At 44.3% G+C, this 20,268-nt stretch overlaps 1 protein-coding gene across 1 annotated transcript; it reads right to left on the minus strand.

The window, feature by feature from the left end:
* Window positions 1-11,515: 11,515 nt before the first annotated feature.
* LOC121399091 lies at window positions 11,516-17,110 on the minus strand. Its single transcript, XM_041578924.1, has 2 exons — window positions 16,422-17,110; window positions 11,516-12,518 (listed from the first exon to the last, which is right to left on the minus strand). Exons 1-2 carry the CDS (start codon window positions 17,043-17,045, stop codon window positions 12,357-12,359), a joined length of 786 nt encoding a protein of 261 aa, XP_041434858.1. The 5' UTR covers window positions 17,046-17,110; the 3' UTR covers window positions 11,516-12,356.
* Between the last annotated feature and the right edge of the window lie 3,158 nt (window positions 17,111-20,268).

The raw sequence follows: 20,268 nt of genomic DNA on the forward strand, positions 1-20,268 counted from the left end.
TTGCCGGTCATATCCCATATTTCGTACCTGGCGATAAAAACTCGATGCTAGAGTACACCACTGTGGAGAAGGATCTGCATACAAGTATCTCTGTATTTGCTGGAGACGGAAGGTGTGCACTTGAGAACGTATACACACGACTCCCTGCCCTCCCTCTTTCAACGGGAGGCTTGAGACACCTGCAGAAACCCAATGCTTTCCTATCCAGAGAAAGTCCAGTAACCTTCTCTGGATCTTAGCAATGAATTCTTGGGTTGGGCTAAGACATATCAGCCGGTACCAGATCTGAGAGGCCACCAGCTGATTAATCACCAAAGCTCTCCCCCTCATAGAAAGTACTTTAGCAAAGCCCTTCCACTTTCCAAGGCGCGTTAGAACACACTCCTCAAGTTCAATGAAATTCTGTGAGACAGGATACTCCTCAGCTGATAGGTAGACGCCTAAATATTTAATGATTTTACTCTCCCACGAGATGTCACGAAAAGCAGGAGGCAGGAAATCTACCTTTAGAGAACCCTCCAGAAGGCCTGAGCTCTTGGACCAGTTGATCCGGGCAGATGAGGCAGCAGCGTAGACTTCTTGACACTCTTGTGCCCGCTCAAGATCAACTAGGTCCTGGGCCACAAGAATTACATCATCAGCGTAGGCTGAGAGAACCACCCTCATGTCAGGTTCTTTGAGCACCAGTCCCGTGAGCCTTTTCCTTAAGAGACACAGGAAGGGCTCAATGGCCAGCGAGTACAGTTGTCCCGACAAGGGGCATCCTTGCCGAACTCCTCGTCCAAAGGCCAGAGGTGCAGTCAGAGACCAGTTGATTTTAACTAAACACTCTGCAGAGGCATACATTGTTTTCAGGTAGCCCACAAACTGTGGGCCAAAGCTATAGGCTTGCAGAGTGCCTATAAGATATTGGTGATCCACCCTGTCAAATGCCTTCTCTTGATCCAGAGAGAGAAAAGCAAGAGATAGACCAGTCCTTCTCGCAAAATGTAGTAAGTCTCGGATTAAAAAGACATTATCAAAAATTGTCCGACCGGGGACTGTATAGGACTGGTCAGGATGAATCACCTCTGCCAGCACAGATTTGAGCCTAAGTGAGATAGCTTTGGCCACGATCTTATAGTCTGTGCTAAGCAGTGAGACTGGTCTCCAGTTCTTAATAAGACGGAGATCCCCCTTCTTAGGAAGTAGTGATAACACTGCTCGACGACACGAAAGTGGCAACTCACCTTTCTTGAAGGCCTCAGTTAGGACCCTATGGAAATCAGGGCCCAGAGTATCCCAAAAGAACTGGAAGAACTCTATGGTCAGTCCGTCAAGCCCAGGAGATTTATTGTGGGGCATTAAACGGAGTGCTTGAGAGAGTTCATCTAGAGTGATTGGTGTTTCCAACCTCTCTTTTCTCCTCTCACTGACCACTGGAAGCCCATCCCATAGCTCCTCACAGGCATCTGGAGAGATGGGATCTGGAGAAAAAAGGTTTTGATAGAAGGACCGGGCTCTGTCCCGGATAGCCTCCGGATCCTCAAGGGGGGTTCCATCCTCCGCAAAAAGGCATGTGATTTGTTTTCGGTTCCCCTTCTTCCTCTCCAGAGCATAGAAGAATCGGGAACCACGATCCATATCACAAAGTAACTGCATCCGGCTTCGCACAAAGGCACCACGAGCCTGTCGTTGTTCCATGTTACGCAGCGCTTCTTTCCTTTCTAGATATTCACACTGAAGGGCTTGGTCTTCAGAGCCTGATAGCCTTTGCTCAAGATCAAGCACCTCCCCATTCAGTGCCTCAATCTCTGCATTGCACTGCCCGCTCACACTTTTGGTATACTCTTGACACAAGAGCTTTAGGTGAACCTTGCCTACATCCCACCACTGGTTCAATGTGGCAAATTCATCCTGAAAGGCCCTCCAGCCTCTCCATGTATCCCGGACTGACTTTGCAAAACCCTCATCTTCTAATAAACTGTTGTTAAAGTGCCAGTAAGCAGCTTTTGGCAGAGATGGTGCGATTGACATTCTCAGGGATACACAATTGTGGTCTGAGAATGGTGCCAATCTAATGGTGCTCGACTGGGCTCGTGACATGAGATGGCTCGATATATATATCCTATCAATCCGGGATTGAGAAACATGACCATCTCTCACCCTGACATAGGTAAAAGCAACCGTCTCTGGGTTCTGTTCTCTCCAGACATCAACCAAGGAGAAATGAGCAATTAGTTCTCGCAAAACGGACTCAGACGAGTCTCTTTTCTTGGGTACATTGCGATCTCGAGCATCAAGGGTGTAATTAAAATCACCCCCTATAATCAAGGCTTCATCAGAGTCAATTGTCTCCATGTAGGCTGACAAACTTTCAAAGAACCGTGCCCTCTCTGGTCCGGTAGTAGGAGCATACACATTCATTAGATTATATGTTCTACCTGACTCCCGGACCCGAAGATGCAATAGACGGCCAGGGATGACAGAGGTAGCATTCAGGACCTCTGGCTGGAAGGAATCTGAGAAAAGGGTCACCACCCCGCATGATGTCCAAGTGAGGTGATTAAAAAAAGACCCTTCCCTTCCACTCCAGATTCCAGCTTGCTTCAAGCTCTGGAGTGGTGTGGGTCTCTTGGAGGAAACTCACAGAGTACCCTCCTTGACGAAGAAAGGAGAGTACCTGAAACATTCGGAAAGGATTCCGACAGCCATTAGTATTAAGTGTGCTTATACTCAAGGCCATTACTGAGTCTTAGGAAGTGCTTTAACCTTCATCAAGGTCTGATGAGACAAACATTTTTTGTGAAACTTCATTATACGGAGATATTCCGCTGTTCCATAGTTCTTGGCCTCTTTTATGACCTTAATGTATTGTCTCACAGAATTGATAACTAAAGGCAAATCATGCCACTTCTCCAGAGCCATGTGCATCTTCTTCTCTAATTTAACACCAAGGGTGCTCTCAAGAAACTTTTTGAGTTCCTCAGCAGGGATGATTGGGGTAGAAGGATTTGCCACTCCTATGTCAACCTCCTCTTCGATGTTCCCCTCATCCATGAGCTCTTCCTGGCTAAGGGATTGATAATCTCCCCTCTCCACTAGAGCTTTGAGAATCTCTCCACAAGTTGTTACAGGAAAAGTATCAGAATCACTTTTCTGGAGACCCTGCAATGGCTCAGGTGTTCCCTCAACTTCACTTGAAACACATTTGGAAGTGTTTGACACAGGAGCAACAGAACTAATTAGCTCCCCAGCAACAGGTAGAGCTTTGGAGGCTCGATGGTTAGCCTCTGCCCTCTCTACTACCTCCTGTGCTTTCTGGATGGCAATAACATTTGGGTCAGTTGAAGACAAGGGAGGAGAGATTTTAGCATGAACAGTAGAGGTTGTCTGGCTACCCTCCACCGTATTTACAACTCCACCCTCACCATCCTTCCCAGCAGTTTTATCTGCAGGGTCCTGTATGGGGGTTAGCCCAATATTCTCCCCCTCCTGGAGTGAAATACCCTGAGGCACTAAAAACTGAGGCTGGTTGCAGTTGCCAAATCTCAGCACCTCAGGAACACTGACTGCCCACTCTGCAGGAGTCTCATTAGGTGTCTCTTTACACTCCAAGGGAAGATCTTCCAGATGATTTTGAGGCAGATACTGCACCCCTGACTCTGTGGGGAAACCAACACTGCCATGTTCACGGCCATGCAGACCATTAACCTCATTATTCCCCACCTGGTCTGGAGGCAAGAGTGCATGGTCTGAAACCGGTTGATCGTGACCAACAGTTGGGCCAGACAATGTCACCACATGAGGAGCAGAAGTTTTGCTACCCTTTTTACCCTTGGATGGGGGTGCCCCATCATTAACCACTGATGCCCATTCCTCAGGTACCAGCCAGTTTGATTTAAATTTCCTCTTTTTCTTGGCATCTGAAGAGGAAAGGCCACTATCTGCCCCAACCCCAACAGGTGTTGCAATCATGGGTACCCCCACACCTTCAGGGGTGCCCATAACAGGGGTACACCTTTTTGTGGTAGGAACAACTGTGACCCTGGGGGAAGCTTTGACATGTTTTCCCCCCTTCTCTTTTGCCGCAATTGTATGACATGCTGCAGCCTTAGATGTCTTCAGTGAAGAAGGAGGAGGTTTGGATGTTGTAGAGGTGGGTTGTGTAACAGCCACCTTGAGGTTCTTTAGTGAAGGAGATATCCCCTTTGAGGACCCTGCTGAAATAGTCCCAGCAGGATAAGATGTTTTATTTGAGGCACTGGGAGCAGGAACAGGGGCTGTGGTCTTAATTTGCCCTTTGGGGCAACTCTGGCGAGTGTGCCCCAGGTTCTTGCAAAGGAAGCACCTCACTTCCTCTGTGCTGTAAAAAATTTTATACAGCACCCCTTCAAATGGAACCCCGAAAGACCCCTCAATAGTGTCTTGCCCCCGAGGTAAAAGTAGTTGCACCTGCCTTTTAAAGGAAAGGACATGCCTCAGTCTGCTCTCCTTACATCCCAGGGGAATTCTAGACATATTTGATTTTAACTCCCCAAGGGCTTGCAGGTGGGGGTACAATAAGTGGTCTTGCAGGAAGGGGGGCACATTAGATAAAACCACCCTTGTGCCCAATCCTTCTAGGGGTTCTACAGGGACATAACTCCCTCCCACTGTGATACCCCTCTGTACCAGAGTATGCACTGCAGTTAGAGTACGGGCAAAGATTATGGCTTTCCCATACATTTTACTTGCTGCCACTACTGCAGAGTGGCCCACCACTTCAGCTGCAGCCTTTATATAAGCCTCTATGCCATGAGTGCTTGACATTAGGCATCTGGCCCCATGCTTCCTTGTAAGCTTCTCTACCCCAGCAGTGACTTGGCTAGGGTTGCTGCCAGTAGCTACCGCGTGTGCAAATGTTTTAGCAGGGGTCACATTGGCTGCAGCAGCAGAAGTAGAGGCAATGGGGCTTTTTGACATGGGCTCTGACTGGTGTTTCCTTGCAGAGCTACAGCTGGGTTTTTCAGGTCCTTTTGCTTTAGAACCAAGAGATGTTTTTTTATAACTTTCCTTTTTATTCCCTCCCATTATTTTACACAACACCACACAAAAAGAAAGCTTTATACTATTGATTAACAAAAAAAAAAAAAAAAAAAAAAAAAAAAAAAAAAAATAATAAGTTTTAAGTTGAGAAGCTGTGGCAGGGAGAGGGTTAATGTGAGCAGGTGCCTGGGAGCTGCACTGCTGCTGCTGGAAAAGATTTTATATTTATACTTATATTAAACCTTTCTCCCTTTAGATTTCTCTCCTCACAGAACTGAGTGCAAAATCAAAATATCCACTCAATCTGTACAAAAAATTAAACAATTTGTGCTGAAACAAGAGAAAAATGCAAATGAAACTGACACCCAGGTGCGGGGGAGGGGTAGGGGATCTAACAGTGAGTTTGTAGCCCAGAGCAAGTGAAAGGAACTGGGCTAGGAATCACTCACCTTCAGGGTCAAAAGAAAAATCGATTTTTAGTAAAGAAAATCAACTCAAAACTTCCCAAATTTCACCCACCAAGTGGACAACACATTCACACACCAAGTGATAACAAAAAATCCTGTCTCAAACAGGAATTTCAATGCTTAATTCAGCACTAAACAGAGAGCTTTCTCCTGTGTGTTGATTTTTCATTAGCTGAAGTTACCCACGGGACTGTTTGTATGCGCTAACTTCATTTTGGGGACTCTAAATGCCAGATACTTTGGTAAACTTATGAACAATGGCCACCAAAATGTTCAGAGGAACCCTGGCAATCATATTTAGGGTGCTTTTTCTTAGTACGTAATGACACATGGGTGATATGGTGCTGGGAAGTTGAAGCTTTGAGGCAATTTTCAGATATTTCACCAAAACCGACAACTTTGGGAAAGCCTTGCGACTCAGTAGTTTGGAGCAGAAAGGCATGGGTACCCATTTTAGATTCAGTAGAATGTGTACTTTCCAAAAATGTATGGGTTTGGGGGGTAAACATATATTTCTGTGTTTTTACCCCACAAAAATGCAGTCAATGTGTTGATTTTTCATTAGATGAAGTTACCCACAGGACTATTTGTATGCGCTAACTTCATTTTGAGGCCTCTAAATGCCAGATACTTTGATAAACCTATGAACAATGGCCACCAAACTGTTTGGAGGAACCCTGGCAATCATATTTAGGGTGCTTTTTCTTGGTGCGTAACGATACATGGGTGATATGGTGCTGGGAAGTTGAAGCTTTGAGGCAATTTTCAGATATTTCACCAAAACCGACAATTGTGGGAAAGCCTTACGACTCAGTAGTTTGGAGCAGAAAGGCATGGGTACCCATTTTAGATTCGGTAGAATGTGTACTTTCCAAAAATATATGGGTTTTGGGGGGTAAACATATATTTCTGTGTTTTTACCCCACAAAAATGCAGTCAATGTGTTGATCTTTCATTAGCTGAAGTTACCCACGGGACTGTTTGTATGCGCTAACTTCATTTTGGGGCCTCTAAATGCCAGATACTTTGGTAAACTTATGAACAATGACCACCAAAATGTTCAGAGGAACCCTGGCAATCATATTTAGGGTGCTTTTTCTTAGTACGTAATGATACATGGGTGATATGGTGCTGGGAAGTTGAAGGTTTGAGGAAATTTTCAGATATTTCACCAAAACCGACAATTTTGGGAAAGCCTTACGACTCAGTAGTTTGGAGCAGAAAGGCATGGGTACCCATTTTAGATTCAGTAGAATGTGTACTTTCCAAAAATATATGGGTTTGGGGGGTAAACATATAATTCTGTGTTTTTACCCCACAAAAAATGCAGTCAATGTGTTGATTTCTCAGTAGCTGAAGTAAAGTCCTGAACAATTTGGATGTGCTAACTACATATTGGTGTCTCTAAATGCCAGATACTTTGGTAAACCTATGCATAATGGGTATCAAATTGTTCAGTGGACCCCTGGCAATCATATTTCAGGTGCTTTTTCTTGGTACCTAATATAGTTTGGGATATGCGGAGCAGCAAAATAAAACCTTTGAAATGATTTTTCAGAATTTTGAATTTTTTGTTGAAAAACCGCTATGTTCAGACAAGCTTTTATGTTTGGTAGTTGGGAGTAGAGAGACATAGTTACCCATTTTGTAATCGGCAGAATGTGTACTTTTCAAAAATGTATGGTTTTCTGGGGTAAACCTACGGTTTCAGGATTTTTTGCCTTGGAATCTAAAGCATGCCGTTTTCTGCCTTAGTGCTTTCAAAATTTGGTAATAGACTGCCGGGAGTTTTTGCTGTACAGAAATCCTAAATCTCCCTAAAACTATACATATCTGGTATTGGCACGTTCGAGAGACATAAGGCTTTCCAAATCAGTTGGATTTTCATCCGTAAAATGAAATATTTTTCTGGTATAAATTGATATACGATGAAAAATGGTAATTTTTCATTTTTTTTTGGTATTTAGCACTATAAATTTTTTTGCACAGGTGTAAATACATGAAAACTCAGGCAGATTTAGAAAGCTCAGTTTCTACCGAAAAAAACAATGTATAGTTTTCCTAGGTAAACTATAGGTTTCCCCTCAGAAAATGCCCCTAAAGTGAGAGAGCACAAAATGTTTCAAAAACGGCTGGCATTTCGCGTAACCAAAATGTGAAATTCTGCTGGCACTTAAAAGGTTAAAATGCTCTCGCTGTCAACAACAACAGCCAGCGTTTCTTTATTTATCTCAAGGGGACAATAAAACAAGAACAAAAATTTCTCATGTCACATGTGCACAGGGTCAGACTGGGCTGGCGGAACAGCGGGGAAAACCCCGGGGCTGGGCCCTCAGCCCTAAATCCGTACTCTGTGCCACCTCCTCTCTTCCAGCCGAGACCTGCTCTCTTCCCGGTCACGGCAAAAACTCAGCAGCCACATGCGCGGCTGGAGGAAAGGACCGGAGGGGGGCTCTGAGGCAGCAGCCCGGGCCCCCCAGTCCGACCCTGTATGTGCAATTCTTCCCAGATCTTAACCAAGGGGGCTCCATGCCACCAGAGGAGGATGTCCTGATATTAAAGGGTTTGTTCACCTTTGAGTTAACTGTTAGTATGATGTAGAGAGCAGTGGCATAACTAGAAATTAATGGGCCCCACAGCATATTATTTTTGACGCCCCATGAATTCTACAGGTTGACTTTATTTACCAATATTGATTGAAATTGTATATGAAGTAGGGCTTCCTGGGGCCCCTATACCTCCTTCCTCTATAGTTATGCCCCTGGTAGAGAGTGATATTCTCAGACAATTTGCAATTGGTTTTGATTTTGTATTATTTGTGGTTTTTGAGTTATTTAGCTTTTTATTCAGCAGCTCTCCAGTTTGCCAATTTAAACAGTTTGGTTGCTATCAAATTACCATAGCAACCATGCATTGATTTGAAAAAGAGACTGGCATATCAATAGGAGAGGGCCAAACAGAAAGATGAGTAGTAAAAAGGAGTAATAACAATAAAATGTGTAGTTTTACAGAGAGTTTGTTTTTTTTCAGATGGGGTCAGTGACCCCCATTCAAAAGTTGGAAAGAGTCAGAAGAATAATTAAGAAAAATGAGAAAAATAAATAATGATGATCACTTGTTGCTTAGAATTGTTCATTCTATAACATACTAAAAGTTTACTTTAAGGTGAACCACCCTTTTAACAACCTGCAATCCACAAGCCGGACCCGCAATCTGCATTCTTACCTGCTTGGACCCGTTACCCGACCCGCAAGTACCTTATTCGCAACCCGGACCCGCAACCCGCTCACCATCAAGAATCAGGAAGTGCTGTCATTGTAAACCGGAAGTGACATCATCAGAAGTAGGTGTGATCAGAAAAAAGGAGTAAAAATCTCTATTGAGAAGACCCGCGGCCCAAGCCGCAACCCGCCGACCCACAGAACCGCGACCCACGTCTATACCCGTACCTGAAACTTCTACCAGCAACCCGCAGGGTACCACAGGTACCCGACCCGCTGCAGAACCTGTGTCACACAATGTATTGACTCAAAAATTTCTCCAAGGCATGCTAGTAGGTAAAAAAATATATTTTATTCACATCAATAGTTAAAAGACATGGATAGTATCCCCTCTAACGCCTAACGCGTTTCATGCTTACCCAGCACTTAGTCATAGGCAGAATGTATTGAAACTTGTGTATTGTAAATAATAATGTACTCTCTGTTGGAAAAAATCCCATGACCCATAGCAAAGCACTTGACCTATCGCCACTTGGTGTTCTACAATCACGGTGGCTTAAACTCCATGGTTTCACAATGATTCTATATATTTTTATATATTTATACAGAAAAATACAAGAGGTCCTCTGCATTCAACTCACTATCAATATATGTAGGACATTGAGACATTTTGTGCCTTAAAGGATAAGTAAACCTTTAAAATAAGTGAATGTGAAATTGGTGAGAGTGCTATTCGAAAGCACTTTTGTAATGTACATTAATGTTTTCATTCCAAATTATTAAGGGATACATGTGCTGTTAATATGAATCAATTTTGTTACAACAGCGCCACCTGCTGTTCAGTTTCCCACCAGTCTGACCACCAAAAACTCAAGGGTTGCCATCTGTTTGGTTTTGAACTTGCCATCGACTTTGCGAAAACGGGATAGAAGTCCAGCCAGTTGCATCTAAGTGATGCAATAACCTTGCCCTGGTTTCATAACTCCACCAACATCGTTGTACCAACCTCTGATGTCATCGTGCCTGTTCCTACATCACTGCCCCACCCCCAATGTTATCTGCAGTGGCGGAACTACCGGGGGAGCAGGGGGTGCGAGCGGGCCAGGGCCCGCACCCCTTCAGGGCCCCCCGGCAGTCCGTGCGCCACTAACAAATGTGGCCAAATGCGGCCGTACAGAGGGGGCCGGGTCACGCACCAGGGCCCGCCCCCTCTAGGATCGCTACTGGTTATCTGCCCCCCCGTGTTTGGGTTTAGCCATCAGCAAAGGTGGCAACCCTATATATACAGTATATTCTGTATGATCAACACATACAATGCAGACCAATTGCATCTTCCCTCTGTGCTTGAGTGGGGAATATCGTCCACCCATTGTTTCTCCTGTTTCCTCTGAGGACACTTCTTATGGGATACCCAGGGCAGAGCTTTTTCTGTCCCTATTGCCCTGTCTCTGGTTCAGGGGTGATTATTTGCTTCTTGCCATCTGAGGCGACTCCTGCTATGTAGCCCCCTCCCCCTGCTCCTCAGTGCTTACCTTTTTTTTGAGCATGAGTGGGTCCAGGGGCCGCTAGGGTTGCCACTCTTTTTGGGGGGAAATCGGGCAGGGGACAGGTCGGTGACGTGGGGAGGAGGCCATTGACGTTGACGCCCACAGCTGCTCAATATCGGTAACCCTAATCTGTTTTTCTCTCCTAGAGAGACTATTACAGGATCTAGCTACCCCTTAGGGTCTGGCCACACGGGCAGATTCAGGGAGATTAGTCGCCAGGCGACAAATCTCCTCTTCTTCTCATCGACTAATCTCCCCGATCTGCCTTCCCCTGCTTTCCGCCAGCTAAAATGAAAATAGCCTGGGGGTAGGTACACAGAGCGCTTCATTTTCCAAAGTTTAATTTAGCCGGCGGAAGGCAGATGGGAGAGATTAGTTGCCAAGAAGAAGAGGAGATTTGTCGCCTGGCGACTAATCTTCCCGAATATGCCTGTGTGGCCAGACCCTTACTAGTCCTGACTAATGATGGCTCCACAGAAGGCTCAAATCCACTTAGGAGACGTTCAAGGATAAGTAAACCGTTAAAAAAAGTGAATGTAGAATTGATAAAGGCTATTCTAAGAAATTTTGCAATGTACATTCATTATTTATTTTGTTTTAATTCCAAGATATTAAGGGATAGATGTACTGTTAATATGAATGAATTTTGTTCCAACAGCGCCACCTGGTGGTCAGTTTCCAACCAGTCTGACCATCAAGTAGTCAAGGAAGTTGTCAGGAGAAAGAAAGAGGCTGCTCTGATGTTCTTCTGCTTAGGAAAGATTTGAGAAAGGTTTCTAATTTTTATTTCCTAACCAAAATAACTTTAGAGCAGCCTCTTTCTTTCTTCCTTGACTACTTGGTGGTCAGACTGGGTGGAAACTGACCAGCAAGTGGTGCTGTTGGAATAAAATTAATTTATATTAACAGTACATGTATCCCTTAATATCTTGGAATTAAAACAAAACAAAATAAATAATGAATGTGCATTTACAAAAGTGCTAAGAATAGCACTTTCATCAATTTTACATTCACTTATTTTAAAGGTTTACTTATCCTTTCAGGTAACAACCCTGACCAAAGCCTCTGGCAGAATCCCCTGAAGCCACATGGCTCAGGGATTATATATTATGGCACACTTCCATCTTGTGGCCAAACCTGGGATAGCTATAAGTCATACTATGAACCAGGAAACGGGGAATTACGCCCTTCCTAAGGGTCCCCTCTGGGGGAAGGCAAATTGATACATTTACCAGTCCCCTACATATGCATAAAATAACATAATAAGGAATGCTTGAATCAACCCGTTTTTATTGATGATAAATTCCTATAAAGCAGACATAATAATTAAAGGACTTTTAAATAACATGATATTGCTAGCAAGATATTTCCATCTAAAAATTATTTTTTTTAAATTATTTTTTGTTCTTTTTTTTACAACTATTATCCCTGTTGAAACATCACAATGCAGAACTGGGAACTAAAGTGAGTTCCAAAGGTGCAACCATTAATAAATGCACAGCAAGTGAAGAAAGAATCATAGGAATGGGCTTCTGTGGAATGTTCAAGGCACACCTCCCAACATTTTGGAAATAGAAAGAGGGACAAAAAGATTTGCCTTGTGGAGCGCAGCAATTTTTTTTGGAAAAAACCCATTTTGTGATCACACCCCCTAATTACTATGTTAATTTTACAAAATTTGGCAGATTATGAAGGTTATGTTTTTTTCTGCATTTGGATGAGGGATGATCGGGTGCGTTGCGGGAGGGGGGCGGAGCGAAATGGGCGCCGGAATTAGAAATCCAGCCCTGTGCGCATGTGAAGTCACTTACACAAACCTAAGGTCGCACAGAAACTTAATACAGCATTGCCCTGGCATTGTCCATTTCTGTATCAGAAACAACATGGTAAATAGAGGGAAGGATAGTGGACAGAGAAGACACTAGGAGAATAAAGAAAGAGGAAGAATAATGGTTTAGAAAGTAGGCCTATAGTCAGACGCACCAGTTCACATAGAGATGAATAACCATACAACATGCATTACCCTAAATGGTTGCACCAGTGGATACAGATAAGTCTGGTCAATGACAAGAACTACACTGAGTTCAACCTTGAGTCCAATGGCCTGTGTTTTTTTAATGGAGCCCTCCAAGTTCATCACTCGTTCTTCTCCGTCTGGCTCTCAGTGGAGTGTGAGACAAAAAGCGGAGGCTGGAGTTACAAAGGAACTTGTAGAAAATCAGTTTGAAGTCGTCACAAGAGAACTGGTCCCCATTCCAAGATCCAGAGGGAAGGCTCTGTGAAATAAATATGGGTAAATATTATTTAACTGGAACTAATTACTGCACCCTTAGAGATCATCTTCTTACACAACCAGAGATTGATCTACAAAAAACACTGCCCCTTCCTTGTTGACCGCTGAACCAATACACAGGAATCATCGTGGCTGTGAAGTGGCATAGCAAGATTTTACTGGGCCACAAACCATCGCTAGGCTGACCAATTCTACCAATATGTATTGGAATAGCTCATTAATTAGGGTAATACTGGGCCCTCTACACTTGTAGGATCCAAGGTCTTCCGCCACTGCAGTTACGTCCCTGTGGATATGTAATTTCTCACTTCAAAACAGAAAGAGGCACCTGGTTGGAACGCAACCCCTGGAACACCACTGTGGGAACCTGGAGCATTAGAGGTAAATTAGCAGGATCAGTGGCGTAACTGGAGTGCGCCGGGCCCTCCTGCAAAACAATCTTCAGAGAGGCCCAATGCACTCCGATCCCCATCCTACCGCCCACTTACTGCCACTGCCCACTCCCTGCCTGACCCTGCCGACTCCCCGCCTGACTCCAGGGCCGCCATCTGGGGGGTACAGGGGATACAAGTGTACTGAGCCAGGCTTAAAGTGGGCCCGGCAGTGCTGAACTTTTCGAAAGAGTTGGGCCCCCCTTGACAGCACCGAAGCCGTGCTGCCCTTCTGAAGTCCTGAACAGCCTAAATGCGGAAGGGCCGTAAAGCCGAACAGCCGAAGTAGTGAATAGAGCCGAAGCCACGAAAATAGCCAAAGCCGAAGTCACGAAAACAGTCGAAACTGAAGTCCTGAAGCCACGAGTTCAATTCTACTGAACACCAATGTGTATTTTTTGAATCCCCTGGCCACCAATGTATTATTTTAATACTCTATAGGCCCCAGTCACCAATGTTTTTTTTAAAAAAAAAATATTCTCTGGGGCCCCAATTTGTTTTTAACTTGTAAGGGGGGCCCTGGCACAATTTTTTTTTTAAAAAAATATTCTTTGGGGCCCCAATTTTTTTTACTTGTAAGGGGGCCCTGGCAGCAATGTTTTTTTTTAACTTATAGGGGGGCCCTAGTCCCCAATTATTTTTGGGGGGCCCTGACCATCAATTTTTTAAACATTTTTATGAAGGGCCCTGGCACCACATTTTTTTTTAACTTATAAGGGGGCCCAGGGGGTCCTGAAAATTTTTGTTTTACGAGGCCCCGTAATTAATGGTGGCCCTGCCTGACTCTACCCACTTCCCGCTCGACCCTGCCCACTTCTCCGCTTAGTGCCGACTTGCACTACGATACCACCGCCGCCGGTGAGAGAGCTGCTGGGGAAGGGGGGGTTCTTGTTAGCTATAGAGGAAGCAGACCCCGCAGTCCAGGCCCACCTGTTTCCCGGGCCCCCGGGGGAAGACAGGGGAAAGCGTTCGGGGAGATTGGTAGCTCCAAAGAAGAGGCGATTAGTCGCCAGGCGACTAAATCTCCCAGAATCGCCAGGTGTGACCTTACCCTAAAGTTGAATGTTGGTGTCTCTGGTGTTTCAGTCTGGCAGCTCAGTAATTCAGGTGCAGACTCTAAACTATTACTATTATTTTATTTAGTTGATACATTTCTCAGCAGCATCTCTGGAGTTATTAGCAACTATTGTATCAATTCTAACAGCGGCCTGTAATGAAACTCAGGGATTCTGCTCAGCAGCGACAAAGATAAGAAATGTATCAACTAAATGTATCAATTTCGAACAGTTTAAGGGGTCGGCGACCCCCCTCCCAGAGCTGCTTTAGAAGGTGAAAATTTACACTTTACACTTCAATATTAGAACAACAGAGACACATAGAAAATAGAAAGTAATTGGAAAAAGTTGTTATTTCTGGTGATCTATCTGAAAACAACTAGTTGTTTGAAGGTGAACTACCCCTTTAATGAATTTACATTCCCACCAACTACTCTATACATTATAAATGAGAGAAAGGACGAGACAAAAAAAAGGTTATGATTCACAGAACTGTCCTTGTAGGGGTGAAATAAACCCTATTCTGAGATCAGACGTGGTGGGAATGTAAATGGTGGGCACTTCAGCCAATTTCTATCTGTATGAGGCAGAGGCAATAGTTCATCTCTCTTTAGAGTGTAGTAAATATCAGCAGCCATCTGTCTCTTCTAATGAGGTATCAAATTTATCTGTATTCAGTTGTGACTGGGACTGGTGGTAGGGCACTTCAGCTGTAGTTTGAGGGTGACTTCTTCAGGCTGATGGTGTTGGCAGCACCAGGGCAATATAGTAGCAGTACGGTATAAAAGTTGAAGTAACACATTATTTTAGAGATGACCCATGAGCTGCCCCTAAACTCTTGTTAAAGTGCTGCCAGCACCCACCATCAGCCTGAAGAAGTCACCTTCAAACTACAGCTGAAGTGCCCTACCACCAGTCCCAGTCACAACTGAATACAGATAAATTTGATACCTCATTAGAAGAGCCAGATGGCTGCTGATATTTACTACACTCTAAAGAGAGATGAACTATTGCCTCTGCCTCATACAGACAGAAATTGGGTTATTATGCGGAATCCCTTTGTGCAGAGTCCAACTGTTTCAGTGCAAGAGTCTAGATGACAAGAAGCTCATCAGGATAATAATGTGACAGGCTTGGGAACTATTTCTCAGAATAAACTCCATATCTTGACACATAAGTGGTCCCTGCCGTGGGAGAATGGCCATGTACTATTACATTTTCGGGGGAAGATATTAGCAGGAGGTTATCAGCAAGTCCCCATGCCCTCGCTCTCCAATACAACATTAGCCTTGATACACTCATTAGTCAAGAAGTGCCTCGTGCAATAATAAATTCCATACCACGCCATGACTATGAACACTTCATTTGTCTTAAAGTTCATAAACATTCCTACATAATAAAGTATGGATTGAAATAATTGATTTGATTTTAAGCTCTTGGGGGGCAAGAACTGCTTCCCTCTACTAATATCTCTAGATACCTGGTATTTACTATCTGTTATTAAATGGGATGCTCACCTTAAATTCAACTTTTACACAAGAGCTGGAGGGGTACAGGGACATCCCTGATTTGTGAATCAACAACCTATGGTTACAGGCAATTGGGGTTAATCTGTAAATGCAATTCCAAGTGAAAACAGTATTTGTTTATCTAGTTCTGAACTCTGGTTCTGACACTTAGGGCAGAGACACACGGGCAAATTCAGTGACAAATCTCCTCTTCTTCGGGGGCGACTAATCTCCCGCTGGCTAGAATGAAAATCGTCGGCGGGGTGGCACTCGGATCGGTTCATTTTCTAAAGTTGCCGAAGTAACCTCAAGAGGAAACTTGGGGCGACTTTGTAAAACGAAGCGCTCCAAGTGCCATCCCGCTGGCGATTTTCATTCTAGCCGGCGGGAGGCAGAAACAGAGACACACGCTCAGATTCGAGGAGATTAGTCACCCAGTGACAAATCTCCGCTTCTTCGGGGCGACAAATCTCCCCAAACTGCCTCCCGCCAGCTAGAATGTAAATTGCCAGCGGGATGGCAATCAGTGTGTTTCATTTTCCTAAGTCGCCCGAAGTTTCCTCGTGAGGCAACTTTGGAAAACGAAGCACACTGATAATATAAGAATATAAACAGCAACAGAGAATATAAACAGCAACACAGGCACTGCTTTCTGTAGAAAACATTGAAAATGTTGATCTTTGATGATACAGTTATGGGTACTGGTAAAGTCTTTATGTGGTTATAACATGTTTGCAATCTATACTGGGGGTTAGGAGCAATGCTGTGCCAGGTATAATGCCTCATTTCGATCTAGGACTGTATACTGCCAGTATGTGCATGTTTGTTGGTGTGTATCTGTGGAAGAGGATGAGAGAACATAATTACATTATAACCTCAATATGGCAGTTACCTCAGTATTCCATGCTTCAGGATCTGACCTGGACCTTGTCCATGGCTGACTGGACTCCCCCTGCATATTCGCCTCCCTCTTTTGGTTCCCAGGCAAGATGTTCCCTGGCTCCTGTTCCTCTGGAGTGGAGTGAGGCAAGTTGTCCTCTTCTCCTGGGAAGTTGCTTCTTTCCTCTTTATATAGACCTTGATCTTCAGCTGGTGACTGAAGTCTCCTCTTCTGCTCCCCTGTGCCCTGAAGGCTTCTTCTGTCCCACTGGACCTCTTCTTTATCTTGCAGGTCCCTTCTCACCTGTTCAAGACTCCTCTCTAGTTCTATTTGTTTCTCCCACCTTTCAGGGGTCTCCCTGGGATCTGGTAGAAAGTTGCTTCTCTCTGCACCCTGTGCCACTTTCATGCCCTCTGGTTCCCCCTGTAACTTCTCATCAACGTTGTTCCCTGTTAGTTGTCTCCTCCACAGATAAGGGGACCCCCGGACCCCAATTAGAAGTCCTGAAGCTCTGCCCACCGTGTGATATCGGGGACTGGCTGAATGCTTGTACCAGGGGGTCCCTGGCTGGGGGACAAGAAGGAACAACAAGCCAAGAAACCACCACCATGCATTAGGGACAGGTCGACCCATCATCTTCCAAACCCCACACTGGCGAGGGAGTTGTATAAGCGAGGAGCACTCTTGGGTTACAGGTGGGAAGTGCGGGGGCAGGTGCGCTCAGTGCAGAGGAACGTTCCTACCTGGAGAAATCGGTACAAAGCAGGACTATTCGCAGGAGCTGTGCTATATGCAGGGTGCAAGGCAGGTGGTTGCTTCTGGAAATATTCCACCAAACTGCAGAGTTTAGCTGTGTGATTTCCCCCTCTGAGAGCGCAGTTTGCGTCTTCCACTCTGGATGAAAAGCTTGCAACTGTGACCTGTTAGTCTCCCGCTCTATATAAAGGCATGGGAGGGAGGGGGTCTTCTGCATTACACTCAGGCACAGACTCATCCTACAGAGATGAATGATCATCAGTGTGTTTGTTTAATATTCAAACCCCCTCACTCACACACATACAAACACACACAGGGCCACACATTTTCTAATTTCAATACTTTATGGGCCAAAAAGACACTGTACTATAGTTAACTTGCATGATGTGTAGTTATGTAGTTATGTGGTGGGCAGCATAGCACCTCAGTATGGGTCCAACTCAATGGGGCAAATTACCTAAAGGGCGAAGTGCCCGTCCCTAGCGTAAATTCACTAGAAATCCAACCCGCAGGGACATCGCCAATTTACTGACAGGTTTAGGATTAGATTTACTAAAGGGACATCGGCAATTTACTAATGGGTGCACTCGCCAATTCGCTAGCAAAAGAGATAGGCGCTAGCAGTCATTCACACTCTATCGCCAGATGACCATTCGAATTTTCGCCTGGCGAGATGTTGCGCTGGGTGCGAAGTGGACGCTGGCGACTTTTCACAGGTTAGTAAATCTGCCCCTTAGAGGACAATTCGCTAGTGAAAGAGTACATTGCTAACGAAGTTTCGCTCCCTTTCGCCAGGTGAATTTTCACTCAGGCGAACGATCGTTACTTCGCAAATTCACTAAAGTATGAATTTTCCATTACGTTACCCCTCTTGCCAGAGTTTCCTTCGCCGGTTATACCTGGAGAACTGATAAGATGAAGCTACATCCTCCTCAATCTTATGTCAGTGACATCATATCTTGTGTGCCGAAAAGTCATAAACGTTTTTTGGAGTGGGATTGTTTTTAAAAGTTGTAACTATTAAATATTTTTGTTTTAATTTTTTTACCATTTGAGGGGCGTGCCACATTTGTTTTAGGGTGGGCTCATGTCTAGGGCATTAGAGGATCTCTTTTGTTTTTATTTTGCTTCCTTGGACATTTGTAATAATAAGTGGCCACTTCAAGCATTTGCACCAACATCAGGGCCGGAATTTGGGGTAGGCAGAGTAGGCACGTGCCTAGGGAGCAAAAGCTAGGGGGGCTCCAGGCACATGCCTTCTCTGACACCTACCCCATGTCCAGTCGCCTCTCTCCAAAAGCTTCTTTTATCTGGCCTGTAGCTGTGCTTCCGCGCATGCGCGCTAACATCAATTGGCGCATACGTGAGAGAACGGCAAAAGGCACATATGTGTGCGAGAACTTTGGTTCGCGCATGCGCACAAAAGTGGGTGTTTGCACATGCGCACCGCCAGGAAGTGCAAGTTTACGCAAGCGTGCGGCTAACAGGCGCCGGACCGGCCAGGTTGCCTAGGGCGCCTGGCCGGCATGGCCCCACCCTGACCAACATCTCTAATAAAGACATATATATGACCAATATGTACCCGCCCTATTCAAATGACCTAAGTGTAAGCGTAAGTGTACTAATGAAGTTTCGCTAGGCAGAAATGAACGTTAGTGAAAGTTCACTATGAAATGCTCATGCTGATGAATTTACGGTATCAGAACTTCGCCAGCATTCGGCTGCCGGCACAGAACTTTGCATTTTGATGAATTAGCGTATGCGCTGCAAATTAATGGCTGACGTAGTGGCGTGAAGTGTGGCAAAGCCTTCGAAGGCAAATATTCACCCTTTAGTTAATTTGCCACAGTGGTATATACACTCATACAACTTGTACCACTGACAATAATGCTCTGTTACTTACATCCAATTGGCCACCAGATTAAGAACTTGGCAAGGGAGAAAAGGTCTTTGCCTGGGGCCCCCAGCATCACAGGTCCTTACTGGGGATAGCATGTAGCAGGTAAAAGCACAGAGGAAACCTTACATGTTGGTAATATAATTAATAGCTAATGGAAAGTTCTGGCCACCACTGTCTAGCAGAGAATAGCAGCAATGAAAATGCATATTATACCATTTTCATGTTTCCAAATGTTCTAAAAACTGGGACTGCACCAAAGCCAGGATTTTGTGTAATTCCGTTTTATGTTTTTTATTGAAAACTTTACAACAAAGTATTGAAAAAACATAGCGAGCAGGTTGTGGGCTCCCTTAACCTTATTTTCTCTTTTGGACCCAAAATTTTGTTTTTATTCAAGGAAATTAAGGGATACATGTGCTGCTAATATGAATGAATTTTGTTACAACAGCGCCACCTGCTGGTCTGTTTCTGACCAGTCTGACCACCAAGTAGTCAAGGAAGTTGTCAGGAGAAAGAAAGAGGCTGCTCTGATGTTCTTCTGCTTAGGAAAAAAAATTAGAAACCTTTCTCAAATCTTTCCTAAGCAGAAGAACATCAGAGCAGCCTCTTTTTTTCTTCTCACAACTTCCTTGACTACTTGGTGGTCAGACTGGTGGGAAACTGATCAGCAGGTGGCGCTGTTGTCAACAAATTCATTCATATAAACAGTACATGTATCCCTTAATATCTTGGAATAAAAACAAAATAAATAATGAATGTACATTACAAAATTTCTTAGAATAGCAATATCATCAATTTTACATTCACTTATTTTAGAGGAATTAAAAGAAAATAAATAATGAATGTACATTACAAAAGTGCTAAGAATAGCCTCCTCATCAATTTTACATTCACTTATTTTAAAGGTTTACTTATCCTCTAATAATCCTCCACCAATCTGGCAGCCCTTATTTAGCGAGCTTTAGAATTGTGGGTAAGGGTGCAAAATGTTTTAAACACAGTTCACAAAGGTACTTCCATCGATACACCCTCCCAGAGGGCTCTCTTTGGATGTAGCAGATACACGTGCAAAAGGGGTGCAGACATCTGAATCAATTCATTTAGACCAGAAGGCAGTCTGCAAAGTGCAAAAATAATAATGGTTTGCTCCTGTTTTTTGCACTTTGCACCCTGCCTTTCAGTCTGTAAATGGCTGATACATTA

The sequence above is a fragment of the Xenopus laevis genome, chromosome 9_10S, assembly GCF_017654675.1.
Source record: "Xenopus laevis strain J_2021 chromosome 9_10S, Xenopus_laevis_v10.1, whole genome shotgun sequence".
Lineage (NCBI taxonomy): Eukaryota > Metazoa > Chordata > Amphibia > Anura > Pipidae > Xenopus > Xenopus laevis.